Source organism: Emydura macquarii, unplaced genomic scaffold (assembly GCF_026122565.2).
Source record: "Emydura macquarii macquarii isolate MOO-44397 ecotype Brisbane River unplaced genomic scaffold, CSIRO-AGI_Emac_v2 contig_2768, whole genome shotgun sequence".
NCBI lineage: Eukaryota > Metazoa > Chordata > Testudines > Chelidae > Emydura > Emydura macquarii.
In genome coordinates this window covers 12,780,076-12,794,510 of record NW_027132905.1, presented here as the reverse complement: position 1 = coordinate 12,794,510, position 14,435 = coordinate 12,780,076, and the positions used below count along the sequence as shown (strand labels likewise).

At 35.4% G+C, this 14,435-nt stretch overlaps 1 protein-coding gene across 2 annotated transcripts in view; it reads left to right on the top strand.

The window, feature by feature from the left end:
* NR3C1 (nuclear receptor subfamily 3 group C member 1) overlaps window positions 1-14,435 on the top strand; it is a 155,385-nt gene that overhangs the window by 118,769 nt on the left and 22,181 nt on the right. For both annotated transcript variants that reach the window (XM_067566754.1, XM_067566752.1), the window contains exons 5-6: window positions 8,355-8,633; window positions 12,158-12,302. In XM_067566754.1, the coding sequence (XP_067422855.1) occupies window positions 8,355-8,633; window positions 12,158-12,302 (424 nt within the window). The remainder of the gene's footprint in view (window positions 1-8,354; window positions 8,634-12,157; window positions 12,303-14,435) is intronic.

Below are 14,435 nucleotides of genomic sequence, written 5' to 3'. Positions count from 1 at the left end.
AAAAAAAAAAAAAAAGTATGTTTCATCTTGAGAAAAGGAGACTGAAGCGGGTCAAATATGTTAAGGATTGTTATAAAGAGGATGGTGATCAATTGTCTCCGTATCCGCTGAAGGTAGGACAAAAAGTAAGGTGCTTAATCTTCAGCATGGGGAGATTTTGGTTAATACTAGAGAAAACTTCCTAGCTGTAAAGATAGTTAAGCTCTTGAATAGGCTTCCAGGGGATGTTGTGGAATCCCCCTCACTGGAGGTTTTCAAGAACACGTTTTACAAACACCTGCCAGGGATAGTCTTAATTTGTTTGGTCCTGCCTCAGCACAAGCGGCTGGACTGAATGACCTCTTAAGGTACCTTACAGCTCTACAGTTCTATGGTTTCACACCTTGATGATTACATGTTTTATAAATACTCAGATAGCAAAAGCTCTCATATTTTAGTGGGTGTTTGTGTGTTCTGTTTAGTTATCTATATTTAGTTTAAATAATTCTGTTTAGTTATCTATAATTAGAGGTGTTGCTACCATTGCCACCTATAACATTATACGTGGGGAGAGTAGCACTTGCCTATTGTTAAACTTCCCCATTATAACACCCCGTTTTCAGATGCTTATGACTTTTGCCAAATTTTAATGGTTTGGGCTTAAATTTTCTGTGCCAAGTGGCTACTTCAAGTTGAATTTAATTTTTAAATTTTTTATCATTTTGCCCGTATTAAGAAATTCTGACATTTTCTTTGAAAAACTCTAGCCACCCCCCATGCTTTGCTATAGGGACTTAAAACATGGGTGATGCACAGTGAGAGATGGTGGCTTTTGTGTCATGGATTTGCTTTTCTTGCCTCCATGAACGTCTGCCCAAATTTGGCCAAGTTATAGGCCTTTGAAAAATCATAGTTTGTGCATGCTCAATAGACTTCTGAGATTTTAGCAGCTAAATTCCCTGAAGATGCCATCCACACTGAGTATGATTCAGCCTGAGGCTGAACAGGACTTTTCTTGCAATTGTAGTTCTGAGCTACTGCTGGCCGTGCCAGATCCAGGCACCTGAAATGAGAGCACAGGCAACCTTAATTCTGGTATTTCCTAACTTTTAAGTTCTTGATTTTTCTAACTTAATTTTTTTATTGTAGTTTTTTGTAATTTTAGGTATTATTACTTGTATTACTGTGGCGCCAGCCCGTAATGGATTTGCACCCCATTGTACAAACACAGAACAAAAAGACCAACCCTGCCCCAAAGAGCTTACAGTCTAAGACTAGAGAGAACAGATAGATACAGACTTACAGGGGGAGTACAAGAGAACAGTGAGATAATATATGCTGTTAGAAAACTAGCAATCTGAAATAAACCCACAAAGCTTGTGATACATTTATTTCCAGTACACAAAAAGTGTGGCAGCTAAATACAAAGCAGTATCACTCGTAGATTTCTTTTGGCAGTTTTTAATCTTGAGATGCAAGGATGAAAAATCCTGCTTGTTTGAATGTTAGTTTAAGTGAGGCTTACTCTTAAAAGTGACTGTTTAAATGGCACCTTTTTATTTAAGAGATGATACCTATTCTTTTGTAGTCTTATCTGCGCATCTTTGTGTCAAGAATAAATATTTTTACTTGTGTTAGAACAAAATCTCTGTCATAGCTGTGCTGCCATCTCACAATTCAACAGAATTGTTATCCTGGACTCTGATTGTATGCCCAAAATCAATCCTTCAATTACATGTGTGCAATCCCATCAAAGACAATGGCAACTGATGTATATTTAGGAGTTTGACCTTCAGGTTTCAGGGTGAATTTGCAGGGCTGATAATTGGAGGTAGGGAAACCATTACTTTAAACTGATCACATTTTCTAGGGAATTACTCAAAGAGAATAAGCCTGGGAACCCACATTGCCATCTGATAAATGAACATTCATGTTTTTATCACACTTCTAAATCCCTGACTTCTATCCTAATGATTGTACAGATACTTTAATGCTGAAGAAGTCTGGACTTTCAAATTTGATTGAGTAAAAACAAAACAATGATGCTACTGAATTTTGCTGAAGTTAATTGATAACTTTCCCCAAAAAGTATCATGAAAAAATGACCACTCTTATTCTAGGGTTAAATATACTTAGGAAGTTGAGTAACCTGATTGGCTGAACAGAAATTAAATGGTTTTAGGATACAAACATATCTTTAAAACTGAAGGGAAAAATACTAAAAGTATATTATGCAACATATAGAAAATCTTGCTGTTTGACTTATCCCTGAAGTTTCATACTTTTCAGTTTCATTGTGTTTATTTTTCCTACTGAACAAAAATGTTCTCTTACCATTGTAATCCTTCCTATATGCCAGAATGAGTGTTGATAGTAAATGGAGATTAAATAAGAGGCAGCTATTGATTTCAAATGTGAATTAGCTGACTAGATATGCTATTCTAGTCAAGATGTATTGATTTTTGTCAATAAGGAGGGCTTACCTAGATTAGCACTATGCTTATTGTTAAGCATTTTTTCTGAAAAACATAAATTAGTAATTTGGCTGCAAAGTGTACTGCAAAAATGTTGTTCCCCCAGAAAATCCCTGCTTAAACTATTCCAGATGAGAAAAATAGTTAAACTGTAGTTTTAAAAACACAGCAAAATTAATCAAAATAAATATCTTCTCTTAATTTTTAAACTAAGATCAAGTATAGTCAGTTTATAGCTGATATATCCTCTTTTTCTTGTAGAAAATGTGTTTTTACAACTTACTAGAAAGATAGGTTATCAAAATAAATTGAAAATGATGGGAAAATTTGTTATGTGAAAGGAAGGGAAATAAATTTCTCAGACAGCTAAATTTTGAAGACTGAAATGATCTAGCAGATTTCAAAGGTTGGGAGCATTGCTTTTAAAAATGATCAATTTTGATGGCTGCTAGGTTTAATAAACAATCCTGTAGGCTTGACATTGTTATTACTCTCTTCTCACAGCAGTCCTGAGTGTGTGCTATGGAAAATTAAGTCTCTTTTTCCTTTTAAAAACTTGAACATTCATGTAATATTTTCAAAAATGGCTAGTGGCTTTTTTGAATTGACTCTCTTTCTGGGCATCCAACTGCAAACACGTTTTAAGGAAGCTCAATTTTTTTTTCTTTTTTAAGAGGGCAAGTGCTCAGCACTCCCTAAATATCAGGCCACTTTAAGGTGTCTCAATTTTGAGTCCCAGAAATTGAAGCAACCAAAATCGCTAGAATATGTCCAGAAACTGTAGGACATGCTTCCTATTTTATACCGGCTCATGGATATTCCTTGTCTCTGATTTAGCTAGACTTTTTACCTTATTATATATTGGTTCTGTTGTTGTATTTTTAATTTTAAAAGTACTTAGGACAGTATCCATGAGCAGGCAAATGTTATTGTGGCGTCAAGACACTTTCAGGATGTAAAACATCTGCAGCTCAGTATGCCAATTTTTGTTTTTCTTCCTCTTTCAGTTTTATTGCTGTTGATTTTGTTTTTGCTAGTGTCATGCATGTTTACTCAGATTTAATGATCAGTCAAACAAATAAAAAGTACAGTATGTGAAAGTGAACATTTTCGTGTGCGTATGGTAGTGTGTATTGAAAATTCCAGAATGGCAAGATCGTTTCATTAAGGTCATTAACTTATAAAATAGGTAATTTGTTAATTAATGTAGACCTCAGGCTAGCTATTAACCTCAGACCATCATCTTTATCCACTTAACGTTTGTGTGTACCATAATCTGTACTTTGCAGGAAGTAAGTCAGTGACAATTATGCCTGTTTACACCAAATTCTACCTGACGTTACTAACCAAATGGGAAAACTGTATATCAAATCAGCACATGAGGTTTCAGGCTATAACTGCAGACTTGATCTTGAGAGATGCCAACCACCTACAATTGTCATTTAAATTAATGGGATTGTTGGGAATTGAGTACCTCTTGGGATTAGACAGTAGTAAAGATACAGTATGCTACCACAAACGAACATCTAGAGAACATATTTTTTCATTCCAGATCTTTAAAATGACTACGAAGGGAAGCCCCTACTGATTGGGGCAACATTTACAAACAATCATATTGGAGTCAGTCACTCTAATGTGTACAGTCCTCTTAAACAGCAGAGAGAGTAAAAAATTTTTGAAACAAATCAGTGTTAATAGCTATAAATGAAGAGAGACTTTAATTCTTGGGAAACCTCTGTAGTTGTCACAGTGATGTTGTGTAATTTTGTGAACAAGAGGGCAGTTGGTCCATGAGATAATATATATAAGAAGACATGTCTTTGTAAACATTTGAGAAACCCTGTATGTCTTTAAAAGTGTTTCGGTACAGAAAATACACATTTAAAAAACAGTGTATTGAAAAAACATACATTACCTGAACATTCCTCTTTTTCATAGGTAATATTTGCATATTATAGGCAGGGCTGGTAGCACCACATTATAAGAGACCCTGTTTATTTAGGCTGTGCCAGCCTCAGAATTAATATTTGTGAAAAATTTAAGCCAAAATCTTTTAGTAATTGAGGATGAGGCTAGGAAAAAATATGTTGTTTTGCCCATGTTAAAAAGTTCTTAAGACCCTTTCTTTTAACACCTGTAAAGCCATCTGGCTTTGGAACAGGGGCTTGAAACTTGACAAGTGTGTGGCCTTTGTGTCAGGGAAGTGCCTTTTGGCCAGATTGTAAGCCTTTGGAAAAGTCAGTTTGCACATGCACCATAGAGACTTATGTCAGTTTTAGCAGTTAAATCTCAGAAGACTGTTTTCTTTAAGCATACTCAAGCTTCTCATAGCTCTTAGTTCTGATTGGATTCTGTATGTGCCATCCCCTCACAGTGGGCTACATGGGAAGATCCAGACTTTCCCTCTTACAACTGCTCCCAGCTGGTCTGTGTCTGGGTAGAGCCAGGCACTGGAATTGAGAGCAGGGAGCATATGTCTCCTGAGCTCTCATTGACTCCCTCCTGGCATCCAGATATCGTGGAGGAGGAGCTCTCTGATTCAATTCATGAAGAAATAAAAGCCGGACTGGAGGAGAGGGGAAGGAGTAGATTGGGACGCTATTGGGCAGGGAACGGGGGTTGAGGGAGGATAGACATCAGACAAGGAGCTGGGTGAGAGGGGAGAACTGAGAGTGGCTTCACAAAGAGAGTGGGAAAAGGAGCCAGGCAGGAGGAATTTGGGACAAGGAGGTAAGGGGAGAAAGGGTATGGCTCTAAGATTAGATGAGGAACCTGGAGAGGGAGACAGAGAGCTGGGGTGGTGTGGAATCAGAGGAGTAGTTGGAAGAAGATAATTGGAACTGGCTGAACAAGGAAGGGGCAGGAGTGGAGAAACTGGGACTGGCTGGGCAAGGTCCATCCTGTGCACTAAATGAGGCAAGGTTCCTGTGGAAAAAATAGTATGTAATCATATAAATAAAGACTGTATCATAATGTGCAGAAGGAGTGAAGGGAGGTAGCAAATTAAGATTGTACATGGAACCTTTAATTGTGCCATCTCTTAACTTGTGAGTGCTTGACTGAGCAACCTTAATAACATTTTTAATGTAGTTTTTAATGTGTAATTTTCTTTAGGATTAAAGTGGTAAAATGGTTGAAAATTGTAAAGTGATAATTTCTGAAATTGTCCTAATTAAAAATAATTCTAACATCTGTTTGGTATTACCCATAGCTAAGTTTTGCAAAATGATTTGAGTTATTTCCTCCTCCCCATTTCCTGCTTTTTTTATAAAGTTATTTATAAATATTCATTTCTGTTATTACTCATACTTAACCCAAATATCTGTACAATGGAAATGTGCCATGCTTGGTCTCAGATGAAAAATTTTTAATTTTGGGGAGAAATTGAATAAAATCTTAAACCATTCTTGAGATATTGGATAGTTTGAAAAAATATACTTTCTTGATTGTAAAAGGTTATTGTAACATTCCCCCCCCCCCCCCAAAACTCTCAACAATTAGCATTAAAATCTTGACGTGAATAATACTGTGTACTGAGGAGCATGTCCATGACAGATTTGGGGGGGGGAAATGCATTAGATAGCCAAGTTATAAACGGGAGAATGAATGACTCTGTGTTCAGAAGTATGTTATCTTTTTCACGCATGAGCAGTACCCCTTTGTTGCTTCACTATACATTTTACTTGTTTAGCCTGACAGGCACTGACATTGCTGCTGAAATAATTTGCATGAGAGATATTGTAAATACTTGAATTGCACATGGATAAATCCTCCCATAAAGCACTGCCTCTTTATCTGGGACAGTAGAAAATCATGGTGTTTAAAATTTTTTAAAAAAGCAGAACTTGTAGAATTCCAAGCTTTTATTTAAAAAGACACAGTCAACTTAAAAATTACTCTTCTGTCTGAAAATTGTAATACTTCACATACTAATAAGCAACACACTGAAATATCAGGACTGAAAAATTGTAAGAAATGATATATTTCTCTTTTTTACTTTATGCATTTGGCAATTTGTGTTTTGTCAATTTCACTTTATTGTCCAGATAGTCACTTAAAGCCTGATCTGTAAACACTTGCACTCATTCACCTGCTTAGGAGAGAGATCTTGAACCCCTTACTCGCACTGGTGAGTTATCCACCTGAGTAGTATTGCTGACTTCAGTGGGATTATTCAGGTAAGGAATTCTACACCAGTGTAAGTAAGGGTTAAAATTCTCACCCGTTATTTTTGCAAGATCAAGCTCTTATGTTTGCTTTTGGGCTTTTAAGCAGCAGGGGAGGAGAGAGCATTTTTAAAAAATGAAATGTGGTTGTAAACCACAGGGCGGATTCTGGGCCATGTGTAGTATATGAAACTATTTTAAAATTATTTTTAAAATGTGAAAAGTTTTTTTTTCCATTGCCAAAATACATCCATCATCTTGTAAATCTTAACTTTTGCATTTTCTGATTTTTATTCTGTTATAACTGCTGCCTTATGGTTGTAGTAACATATTTTTCATATAGTTTCTTTTTAGTATACAATACCTCCAAAAATTTGAAACTGTAAAATCACCAAGTTATCTGATACATTTTCTAATAATACATTAGTTATAATCAAGGCACTAGTCAAGATGTTGGCATGGAGACATAATAAAATTATCCACTCATATCACATGAATTTTGTTCTGTAGACATTTAGTATGGTAATGCAAAGTTTTTAAATGTAATATCAATTTACTTCCAATATTCATGCAAGTAATTTGTCTGTCTTTGACAAATTTACGTTACCTATAATATGGGTAGAAATAAAATAATTGAAAAGTTACTGAATTTAAAACTGAGGTTTTTGAGTAACTAGGCAGGCTCTGTATTGTGTTCATTTGCCATTCATGGCAGATCAGACTTGAGCTTGTCATCTTTTTATATCATTGAACTTTCAAAATGGTAATTGAGACAATTTCTGTCATAATCCACAATTCATAATTATCTGGACAATGGAGTGGACACTATTAAATGAGAAAATAACAGTCTCGCTTTATATCTGTGCTGTATTTTATATTAATCTGCAGTGGTGGAGAGTAAAATTATTAGAGGACAGAAATTATGTCCCTCTCCCTCTTACAAGTCACATTAAGTGGCATTCTTATGTACTTTTGGTGTGTCTATGGGACCCCAGTATGGACCAAGATGCAGTCTTGAGAAAAGAGTTGTGTTTCAGTTCAGTTCTTGTACTGCATAAAATATAATAAACAATCTACGCAGTTGGCAGCATACATTCTGCGGAGTAAAAAGACAAACAGGAGACTCAGTTATTTGTGATATGCTAATGAATAGTCTTTCCAGTTTAGAGCTGACATCTCTGGAAATGTTATTTATGCTTATGCTGTGTTTAGCTGGTATATCATATTAATTTTATAGTTTAACTACTACAGCAATAATTTGTTTGCAGCGGGGTTGCTAGGGAAAATTCTCTTCTCTTGCCCAGTACCTTCCCCAAAATATGCAGGTTTCCTCTCTTCTGTGTGTTTTCTGTAGTTCACATATTCAGCAAATGATAACGTACCCAATCGTGCAAACAGTTAGTACTAAGTGTTGGGCTCAGTCTGGTGAGAAGTCTCATTGAAATCTAGCCGTCACACTCAGTGACCCCACATTAATCTGTCTACTTTGTTCTGCGTCTTTAATACATTAAAGTGGCTTCTCTTTTCTTAAAAATCTCTGAAATAAATCAGTTTACAACAGGAATTTAACAGATTTTTACAAAAATCTATGAAAAATGTTTTAAAAGTTGCCAGTGACTAATCTAAAGAAAAATGAGTATTCACGGTATAAACAGCACTTCCTATCTTACATTTTTTTTACTGTGTAGATTCCTTATTTTATTAAATTTACATGTAATTCTAAAAACTTCCCTAGCTCGAAAAACAAAGAAGAAGATAAAAGGAATTCAGCAGTCCAATGTGACAACAGCGAGGGATGCTTCTGAAAGTCCAGAAAGCAAGTCTATAGTTCCTGCATCTCTGCCACAGCTAACCCCTACACTGGTTTCCCTGCTGGAAGTCATTGAGCCAGAAGTTCTGTATTCAGGCTACGACAGTACGCTACCTGACTCAACGTGGCGTATAATGTCAACTCTCAACATGTTAGGAGGACGGCAAGTGGTAGCTGCTGTAAAATGGGCAAAGGCAATACCAGGTAATACAAAGATGTTTGGTAAAAGGTGTCAATTTTTGTCGCAAATTATAGTGTTAAAAGAATAAATTTGATGGTTTCCTTCAAGACCTTTCTGAACTACTTTCTGATTATTTTCTTATCTAAATTATGTTTCAAATGCTTATCTTAATAAAACAGACATAATACAGACTTAAAAATCTCTTTTTGATTATTTGGATTACAACATGAGGTCAAATTAGCTTGTCCCCTTCAGTCCCTGTGTAACTGAATAAAATAACAACAACAAAACATACACACCGCATGAACAGTTTTTAAAGAACTCAAATCAGAAAAAGAGACATCTTCCCCGGTCTGTTTCCATAGCAGTTTTGAATGTAATGCTTCATTATTAATTTTTAGCAAGAGGGTTCCCATGATTCAAGGAGCGACCCATCTTCTTATCCCCTTCCCCTTTACTGAACTGCCTGCATCTTTTTTGTCTCCATAGTCACTTTGTCCTTCCCTTCCTCCACTCTGCCCATCCTTCCTACCTGAGTGGAAAGAGTTATTGCCATCTCTAACCCAAGGCCAGGAGTAAAGCTGGTTATTCCATATTTTGTTCAGGCATCATTGCTGTTTCCATAAAATTGCATGTTACATGGGACTCTTGAAGGAGAATTGCCAACATGCCTCGCATTTGTTGAATCAGTAAGGATGATGTATTTACAGTCTGTTTTGGCTTTCTTTTACATCAGGAGTCTGCAAGTTCTGACATCATGCATGGCATCCTATTGCGTAGTCCTTGGACAGACTGATAATATGGTGATGTTGAGCATTTGGGAGAGCTATCACACCTGCTTCTGCTGTGTTTGGCTCTAGACAGTGGTATTAGTCACCAGTTTCCATAAGTAAATCTAAAGAGTAATGTACAGTGTAGACATAGATAAAGATGTAATGTAATATGCCCTCTCATTTTACACAATGGTCTCATCTTTTTTGGAAAATAAACCTATTTGGTGTTACAAGGAAAGACTAGACTGAAACATTTACCCTGGAATAGGGAAATTGAAACGTCCCTTCGGTCTTATCTATGTGGGGAAAATAATCTGAATAAAGGAAAGGTGTGGTGCTAAACTGGATTAAGATGCTGGGTGGATACTATCTATTCTGGAATAAAAGTGACTTTATAACAGGATAATCACTGTGCTTTGGAAGCACACTTTTTATTCTGGAATAGAAATGTCTTTTATTTTGAATTAATGTGTCCACATGAGGAGCAATTCTGGTTAATATCCCAATGTAGACAATCCCTTAACCTTAGAGAAGATCATACTCCTTGAAAGGCCACTCTTTTATTTAATAATAATAATAATAGTAACTATTCTGATCATACCAGGTCTTTCTATCTTCCTTTTCTTGATCAATCTATCATAAAGCTTGTCTTCATGACAGAGTTTCATTTTATTGTGTTTTTGTTCCTATTTCTTGCATCTCTCCAAAAATCATAATAATCCTCCATTTGGGATATCACAATTGGTTGCTGTGGAAATGTTTATGATGTCCTATTACCTCAGGTGGGAAATAAACAATGCAAGTAGATGGAACTGATAAGGAACAAAGATCCTTTGTAGCCCTAGTATCATTAGTTAACAATAAAGAATAATGTAACAAATGTATAGGAAATAAGATGGGCTGTATCCTGAAGTTTTTACCTCAGGGGAGTTTTGCCTCAGCAAGGTTTGCGTAAGGACCTTGGGTTTTGACCCAATAGGTTTTGAAATGAGTTCTGAACTGTATTACTAATGTTTTAAAAGTAGCAATATGTGGGGGTGGGAGAATGTGCTACCATCAAAGCTGGCTGCCTTATTTTGAAAGCATATATTAATGCACCAGACATTATCATTTTAAACATCTTAGGAAATAGCACTACAGTGACCTTTTTGTGATGTCAAGTGTCTGATGAAGTTAAATAAAGTCAACTTGAATCTAAGTTTGATAATGACTCATTGTGGCAGAAAATCTTGTTAAATGCAGCCAAAGCTTGACATGAACTACCACTGGAGATTAAAAGCTGCCTACATTTTAAATCTGCTCAGGGGAGCAATTTTAAAATATAACACATTTTTTCATTGGTCCTATTCATTCTGTATATTGCTATAATGTTACAGGAAATTAGTAAATGTGATACATATTCCGTGATTTGTGATGACTGTGTAAAACTACTGTTGAATAAGATAGTTAAAAACAAAGCCATTTATTGGCCAGTGGACTTCAGTCTGAAGTTACTGTGATATTTACACAAGACAAATGAACCAGTTTTGTCGGCTTATGAGGAAATATATTAACATCGGTAGTTGTCATTTATAGGGTATTTTTCATTCACCTTCATTTCCAATGACATAAAAAAAAGTTCTGAATTTTTAATATTACACTCCCTTCTGGTTTCTGTAGTATTTTTCAAGAGATTTCCATGTGACACTCTGTCTCACTCAGGTGGAAACAATCACCTAGAGATTAGGGGTGGAGTTTATATACACTTATATTGGGTGGATGAAGGGGCAAGAATTTATAGGGGGAATAGATACATATATATATTTATTTTAAAGAAGGTACAAATGTTACCTTTTCTGCTACTTTTCCTTTTCAGTACATTTCTGTATTCTATGTAGTTTAAAACTGTGGAAGGCCACAAATTCAAACCAGCTCGAGAATTTAGTTATGTTTAAAGACTTCCAAAGTCTGAAAACTGGCAAAGAGATTGTGACTATAACCACGTTAAGTTGAGTTTTGTTTCATCTCTGCATAGGCAACATTTTTCATAGGCTAATTAAGGATTCAATATAGCTGTATGCTAAATAGCTAAATGTAATCTTGGTAACTTTAAAATTATGCTGAAGTTTTGCATATTACTTTGATCAACAACAACAAATTTGCAGGTAAGAGGCACCATTTTGGTTCTTCCAATCTCATCTCTTCATCTTCCCTACCACCGCGAGTACAGTCTGTTCTTTCTCAGTATACAGATGAACTTTTAGATAGATTATTTAGCATTTAACAACATAAAATACAAAAGTACTAGATTACATCTGATCATTGCAGTTTGACACGCTATTTTGATGTCTGCTAGTCTCCATGCAGCATCATAACTAAAGAAAAGGATATGAAACACATGTTTTAAAATACTGTTGTATACTAATAACACTTTATTTGTACTGATGATTATTGTTAAGATTCTCTCACGGATATTTTTAGTAAAAGTCAGGGACAGGTTACTAGCAGTAAACAAAAATTCACAGAAGCCATAAACTGTCCCTGAGTTTTACTAAAAATACCTAGAGAGGGAGAAAAACAGAGCTGGCGGGACCAGCTGATCAGCTATTCCAGCCCAGTTCTAGCCCCAGCTGATCAGCTAGTCCAGCCCTGCCACAGAAGTTATGGACATCCCAGAAAGTCACAGCCTCCATGACCAAATTGTATCCTTACTGATGATTATTAGTTTGGTAGATTTCCATTTCCTAAGCATGATTTTTTCACTACCTGTGCTGTTGCATTTTCTGTTTTTTTAGGTTTCCGAAATTTACATTTGGATGACCAAATGACTCTTCTGCAGTACTCATGGATGTTCCTGATGGCTTTTGCTCTAGGATGGAGATCTTATAAACAGTCAAATGGAAACTTGCTGTGTTTTGCACCAGATCTGATTATTAATGAGTAAGTAGTGTATGAGTCATTTTCCCTGTGTGCCAGAGCTGTATTAAACTCTCTGAAACATTTTTCTGGCATAAGACTATTTTTATAGAGAGTAAATCCTACTAATGTATATCACTAGGTAACAAAATTGTGCAAAGAATCACTGTTGTACTGACATTTTGCTTGCAAAATCAGTTTCCTTTTAGCATATGATGTGTATGCTTTTTAAGTAAGTTAAATGAAAGTAATGGCATTTCAGAACTAGCTGAAAGTTTGTGGTGTTTCTATTTAGAAGGATTTGTGGGTGTAGGTGGGTGGATGGATGGATTATGTATTGCTGATGCACCTGCATCATTCATTACAATAATTAGTTCTATAGGTTCAGGGGAAAAATGATACCAACAGGATATTTTTCTTCAAGTTCTTCCTGGAAAAAAGAAGACTGGCAAATAGTATAAACTCTTAAACAATAGTACAATGCTATCATTGTCACTGAACTTCTGATCAGTTAAATCAAGAGTGGCATTTATGGTACTGTTGATCTGGTTGCTGATACTGTATATAGTTAAAATGTTTGCTTAGCTTGAACCCATAAAAAAAAGAATTTTACAAAATACAACTTAAATAATTGTGTAGCTAATCACGTTTCTGTGTCACCTTATTGTACAAGTAGGCCCATGGATTGCTGTTTGTAATTCCATAGCTGTTCTGTTTCAAACTCCCTAATAGGAATCTGCTGTAAAACTGCACATTGCAGAGAGTCACAGTATACAGGCAAATCCTGTGCCAATATTATCCGTTTTCAAGAAACATTGGTGGTTCTTATTGTGCAATTTTTGAGTAATTTGCTAGAGCATTTGGACATTTTTTTCTCTTGCACTTATGAGGTCTCATTATCTTCTGCTTGCTTTGTTGTAAAATAAGAGCAAATCCATTTAAGACAGTGGCATATGGCATATATGGCATATAGCACTGGTCTAGAAGAGACACTGGCATATAACACTGGTCTAAAAGGGAATTGGACCCATACTGTATACTATAAAGATAATATTAGGCTTTAAGTTTTTGATATTTTGATGATAAAATGGAGAACAACAATTTTTGTTGTTTTAAAATCAGATATGCGTGTACACAGTAGCTTTATAAAATAAATGTATCTGGTCTGTGGGTAAATGTTTTCAAAAGACTTAGGAACTGTTGCAGACACTTTTTTACAAGTTGTCTAATTTTCTGTAGCACTACTATTCATACTCAGATGAGACTTCAGCTTCTTGGTGTGTCTAAAGATACTTGGTTTTACTTTTTCATTGTTTAGTTTGAATACAGCTTTGCATCTTGTAAAATGTGGCACATTGGTTTTAATTTTTTTTAAAGGGTAAAAATAATCACTAATAAGTCATTCCCTGAAAGTCTATAATCATGGAAAAAGAAAAAAAATAGCTTGGCGGGTCCATTCGAAAAAAGGTAATAAAACATGTTTATAAATATCAGTTACTCAACAGATTAGCATGACTTCAAGGTAGGCTCTTTGGTCAGTCAGGTAAATCAGATTATCTGACATTATGTTTATATATTTTAAATATTTATTTATATTAATTGTTCTAGAGAGATGCACAAGGGGATTTAAAACACAAAAGCAAAATAATTTCCAAAATATCCTGTTTGAAGGCTGGTCCAGAAGCTATTAGGAAGGCATGATAGTGGTCTGACAGATATCCATTCTGCTCTTTTACATATGTGAACCCCTTTATGCTAATAAATTAAGAGTGTTAAAGGTCTCTGCCACTTAAGAATTTGATTAAGTTCTTGCTTACAGATGCCTTCTGTCACACAAGCTTAATCTTTCACCGGATAAGGGATAATGCGATCATATCTCAGATATTATGGTGGGAGGGGCCATATAAGTATCTAATGGATGAATAGTAACAATGATTAAATAGTGTTTGAATAGAACTGTGTACCGTCAAACACTAATTCTCCCATCCTCTTTTTTTTTTTTTTTTTTTAAGAAGTAATATAACAAGGGTAGAGCCTTTTTTTCTAGAGCAAACACAATTTTGTGCATCCATATTAAACTGTATTGTTGTACTTAGTTTTAAACAAAACATTATGGGAGTAGGTGTTCCATGCTGAATTGTTGGACTCTTCTGAAGG